Source organism: Morus notabilis, unplaced genomic scaffold (assembly GCF_000414095.1).
Source record: "Morus notabilis unplaced genomic scaffold, ASM41409v2 Scaffold946, whole genome shotgun sequence".
Taxonomy (NCBI): Eukaryota; Viridiplantae; Streptophyta; class Magnoliopsida; order Rosales; family Moraceae; genus Morus; species Morus notabilis.
Genome location: NW_010359240.1, coordinates 7418 through 13160, shown reverse-complemented (window position 1 = coordinate 13160; position 5743 = coordinate 7418). Strand labels below are relative to the sequence as shown.

Sequence of the window (5743 nt, the reverse complement as noted above, 5' to 3'; positions counted from 1 at the left end):
ACAGTAAAAAACTCTCATATAAAATCATATCTAAACTCGAATTTACAAACTAAACGGGCTTTAGAAACAAATCCAAAAACCAAAAATCATTTCATTCAAGATGGAACTTCGTACAAATCTACTATTGGAATCCCAATAGAAATGATCTATTGAACATAAATAAATAGCTTCGACGGGTGACGAAGGGGGCACTAAACCGATATCGATGGTCGCGCTAGATCTGCAGAGGCCAGACCCGTAGCAAGAGTCGCATGCCCAGAGCCCCGATCAAACTATGGTTGATGAGGCTGGAGCGCGCCGTTTTTGAGGATGCTAAACACTGTGATCCAAGTACGGATCTGAAAGCCTTGCCCAAGTCGAAGAAGACCGGAGATCCCGTGGGGAGCTTCTTCTTCAGCGGGAGCACTGCGATTGATCGGGTTTTGCGCTGTGAGGGTGGGGAGAGGGGAAGAGCAGGGGGCATAGGGAGGGGCCGGCGAGCAGGGGGCGACGGAGTGGAGGGAGATATGAAAAAATCTAAAAAGGATTTGAAAATTTGGGATTTTGTGGGTTTTTCAAATTCCAGATTTGACAACTTTTTAAGAAAAAAATATTATTTGTGAAATATTAATTCTGTTTTTTACTTTTCATTTTTTAAAAGATATTTTAGACTTTTTATGTCCTAAAAAATAACCTCAAAGTACCGAAAAGATGTTTTTAAAAATATCAATGTATCATTTTAATATTATTAAAAAAAAATTACCTCAATATTTTGTTATAATATAAGGTACCAAATTAATTTTATTCCTTTTATATTTTATTCCATTTGACAATATCTATTTACAATTCTCTCTCGTATTCACAAATAAATAAATTGCAAAAATAAAAAACAATGTTATATTAACATCATTTTTTAATAAAAGATGAGTTTCAGAGCATGAGGTTCATAGTAAGAATCTACCTTCTACTAATAGTGGTGTTAGTGCCCCAAACATTTTTCAAAGGTAAGTGTTATTAGATTAAATTTTCTCAGGGGGAAAAAAAAAAAAAAAAAACTAAAAAAATCAAAAGAACTAGAAGTCTAGAAATCTTTCTCAACGTCTTAGCCTTACACGTCTATGTCTCGGTGATAACAACACTCAATTGACAAAAAATGAAAAGATAAGTAGAAACTGCATCTATTGATCCTGGCCAATGGCCATGCACAATTTGAAGAAAGAAACCAAACAACACAATCGCCGTTCTTACATTGGAGATATTACTAATTGAAAGGCACAATTCTGTTCACCAGGTTTTATTTGTTTTAGGGCAACGAATTTGACATTTTTTACCCCCGAATTTTTCATGACGATATAAGAAGTTGCCCCTTAAATTGTTTTATTTTGGTAAATTACACCTTGAATTAAAGAAAGTGTTGTATTGTTCTTCCACATCAATATCCACAGTTATTAAAATTTGGATGATTATACCCTCGTATTTGTCAAGTGACGGCCACGTTTGAAGGCAAAAAATTAAAATTTTGAATAACGGCAAATAAAGCACGTCATATCACATGCATTAGGACGTCTTCTTTCAAATTTTAGCATCATTCATCAATTTGAAAATACCCCACAACTTTTATAAAGTCCACAAATAGTTTTACTATAAATTAAAAATTTAGAAGACAACTTGCTACATGATTTAAATTCATTCAAGGGCAAAAGAATTAAAATCCTGAGGCTCATGATATACAAGTTTCTAACCCACGGCTATCTCCCAAAGAGTTAACAGAAAAAAACAGAAAATATTCTTCAACTGGTCAAGACTCATGCATTTGTTTGGCTGCGTAGTGTAACTTGTATGTAACCACATAGAGAAAATAATCACCAAGCCATGCCACGGCCTTATTGTTTTTAATATAATTGTACAGATATATATATATATATATATATATATATCTGTGTGTGTGTGTGTGTGATTACCTCTTTGTATTTACTCACACCCACCCAAAGAAGTATACACATCATGAGTAATTAATCCAAATTTGTAATTTTCTTTGCGTACAAAGAAATTTCTTTTCAAAAACAACCTTCACATGATCACATCATTAGCCATAAATTTAGGCCCCGTTCATTTCGTCGATTCGAGTTTAGAATTCGAGTTTTACTACAGTAAAAAGCTCTCAGAAACAGTCACATCTAACTTTTTTACTACAGTAAAAAGCTCTCACATAAAATCACATCTCAACTCGAATTACAAACTCAAATCAGCAAAGTGAACGGGCCCTTAGTATTGCTTCATGTGATAGCATGTGAAGCAACATTTCAACATTCTCACTAAAAAGAATGACCGTAGCCCGTCTGATTTGTTTGGAAATCCTCTTTCTCCACCTCCTTATACTACTACTCCTCGTCTACAACAACAATTTTCTCAATCACAAACCTTCAGGATTCAGCCTCAAGCTCATTCCCCGGGGCTCGCCGGACTCGCCTTTCCGCCCCGAGAAGCTTACCGAACGGCAAAGAATCCAAAGAATCGCCGAGGTCTCGAGAACTAGAGCTTACACCCATTTAAGAAACTCATCACCATCCTCAACCCCAAAAATTACCAACATTAGTCCCACATTGGACACAGAAAACTTCCATCTTCAGATTCTTAAAAAGGATTTTTTCTACACCGTGCAAGTTTTTATAGGCACCCCAAGAGCCCCACAAACACTCCTAATGGACACAGGAAGTGGCCTAATTTGGACACAATGCAAGCCTTGTAAAAACTGTTTTAGCCAAACAAAAAATATTCCTATTTTCACCCCCAACGTCTCTACTTCTTACAAAAGACTCCCTTGTAATCATCAACTTTGCCTTGAAAGTCACCAATGCGTCGACGGGAAATGTGTCTACAGCCAAGGATACGCCGGTGGGTCGGTGACAAACGGCGTCGTTTCTCAAGAAACCTTTAGCTTTCCTTCAAACAACAACGGAGGTTTTAGGGCAGTAGAGAATGTCGTTTTTGGCTGCTCAAACGACAACAAGAACTACATGTTCAATTCCATTTCCGGAATCTTGGGACTGAGTTATTCACCTGATTCGTTAGTGTCCCAATTGGGAAATTCAGTAAAAAAGCGCTTCTCTTACTGTTTGCCTTACTCCTATAGTCCCATGATGGTCAATACTGTCCTCAGATTCGGAAACGACATCAAAAAATCACCACTCGCCAAAACAACGTCGTTTGTGCAAAAAAGTAATGGCACTCAGTTACACCATTACTACTTGAACCTTGTAGACATAAGCGTCCAAGGACGTCGTTTAGGGTTGCCGCCGGGGACGTTCGCGCTGTCGCAAAACGGCAAAGGAGGCTGTGTCATCGACAGCGGCTCGGTGTTGTCGTTTCTCGACGACAAGGCCTACAACGTCGTTATGGCAGAATTTGAGAGCTATTTTCGACGGTTAGGATTGGAGAGAGCTCGCAATCTGACCGTCGGATTCGAGTACTGCTACAGACTAGAGAAAAAAATCAATGATCACGATGACTTTGGTGGGTATGCGGATTTGACATTCCATTTTGAAGGAGCTGATTTTTTAGTGGAACCGAAATACATGTATTTCTACAACAGAAGAGGGAAGTATTTTTGCGTGGCGTTAATGGCTTTTCCCGGGAAAACTATAATAGGAGCTTGGCAACAGCAAAACACAAGGTTTGTTTATGATCTCAACTTGCATCAACTCCAGTTTGCTCCTGAAGATTGCGCGAAGGACCAAATACCTTGATTATTTGTGATCTTTCTTTGTAAATTATAGTTTGTTGTTTTTTAATTCTCATAGCCATATATGTGTGTCTATATATATATATATATACACATCAATTAATTAAATAAATATGGATTGAAAAGTTGAACTATATGTATGTAAATAGACATTGGCCATTATATATATATATATATGTGTGTGTGTGTGTGTGTGTGTTTATATGAGACGAGTTTTCAGTGATTACATATTGGAATAGTGGTTTAATAATGAGTGATAAAAATCTAATTATAACATATATTATAATATAGTATAAGAAAAAATTACTAATTTATACATTGTTATTCTTATTGGTTGTTTTGACTTTATATGTATTTATTTATTGTTTTTATTATTATTATTATTATTATTGAAAATGTTTGATTTTGACTTTAGGTAATGTGTGCAATTATGTCATGTTGTATGAGGACCATGTATAGTGTTCCATATCAATGAATTCTGTCTCTTTTCTTCGTTCTCGAGTATAATTACAACGCTGAATCATGTTAAATCTTTACATTTTTTTCTTCCTCTTATTTTCTTGTTTAATTTCTAATGCATACAACTATAGTTCTTTCTCATGGAATTAGGTTATAATGCTCATGAATGATATGTGGGAACGCCTACATCGATTAGACGAGGGTTACATTGGTTTTGCAAACTAAAAACGTAAAAATTTGCAGAAGCGTAATAAAACGATTGGATCATTTTAGTGCACATATGTAAATCAAAGAGAAGATTTTCAACGTTGTCCAATTAAGACGATGACTTGATAACTTGAGAATCTTGATTTCCTAACGAACAATTCGTCTCTCCTTTGAATCCTTAGAGCTATTCACACCAATTTCCAGAACTATCTGAACTGACATGTGGGCATCTTTAGAAAACTAATAATATCTTAACGCATGAAAAAACATTCTTTATTTCTGTAAAATAGTTTCTCTTTTGAACTCGAATCCACAATAAAGAATCAAGAGTTTTCCTTCTCCTTTTATTCCTCTCACAATAGCCACCATCATCAACAACACATCCACAAAAACGACAACATTAAATGATAATATATCAAGAGAGAATAGCAATTATAACAGAGTATCAGAGTTAAAGACATTGTGTATAAATGTTTTGGGCGTTAAAACCGCCCACTTCAATAAGGTAACTCAACATTAATTAGCAAACTACAACAAAACGACAATATGCTGAATCGCTGATCTATACTTGTATAGCATGTGAAAACTTTTTGTTCATTTCCCTCTCTCTCTCTCTCTCTCTCTCTCTCTCTCTCTCTCTCTCTCTCTCTTCTTTTCCATGTTTCTGCAGTCAACATACAACAATTAGAATCGTACCCTTTTCAACAATGATCAAGTGCATCATAGTGTACTTGTGCATGTTAAAAAAAAAGTTATTTATCACCAAAGAAAACAGTTATTGAACTTTTTCATATGAGAGTTTTATTTTATGGAATATTTATGGAAGTTTTATTTTTTTCATTAGCTAATAAGAAAAATATAGCAATCAGTTCAATCATCATATAGTCAAAAACGTACTCACACATGCACACATACAAAAAGAACCTTAAAGAGTACCTCCTACACAGATAGCGATGCCAACTTTATACTTTACAAAAAAAAAAAAGTCATTTTTAACATAATTTTATAATGAACTTTCAAATATTATATCTTCTTTTCTTATGGAGTTTAAACTGTAAAGGAAAAGTTCTATTTTCAAAAATTAAAAAGGACAATTTGTAAATTTTAAGTGAAGAAAAAAAATCAATATATTAACCAACTAACAACAAAAATGTTAAAATTTGTCAAATTTCACATTTAATAGATTTTTAAGCCCAAGTGCCAAATTTCATCATTTTTATGTATTTCATTGGAGATACCGAGAAATGTTTAACTAAGTACCTAGCTATTAATTCATGACTGCACAACATCTAAATGCAAAAGCTCGTACTTCATATTAACTGTGAAAATTTTGAAGGTGGAGTACTTACCATATTG

General features: G+C 34.7%; 1 protein-coding gene across 1 annotated transcript; it reads left to right on the top strand.

Annotated features, from left to right (window-relative positions):
* The first annotated feature begins 251 nt into the window (after window positions 1-251).
* Window positions 252-3725, top strand: LOC21400775 (aspartic proteinase nepenthesin-1). Its single transcript, XM_010093801.2, has 2 exons — window positions 252-549; window positions 2407-3725. The coding sequence occupies exons 1-2, from the start codon at window positions 252-254 to the stop codon at window positions 3723-3725; spliced, it is 1617 nt and encodes a 538-aa protein (XP_010092103.2).
* The last annotated feature ends 2018 nt before the right edge of the window (window positions 3726-5743 follow it).

What these genes read in the sequence shown, in the direction of transcription:
- LOC21400775 (XM_010093801.2), top strand. Translation starts at nt 252, where the DNA reads ATGCCCAGAGCCCCGATCAAACTATGGTTGATGAGGCTGGAGCGCGCC. An exon ending in GAAAATTTGGGATTTTGTGG is followed by an intron (nt 550 to 2,406) that starts GTTTTTCAAATT and finishes ACAAACCTTCAG; the next exon opens with GATTCAGCCTCAAGCTCATT.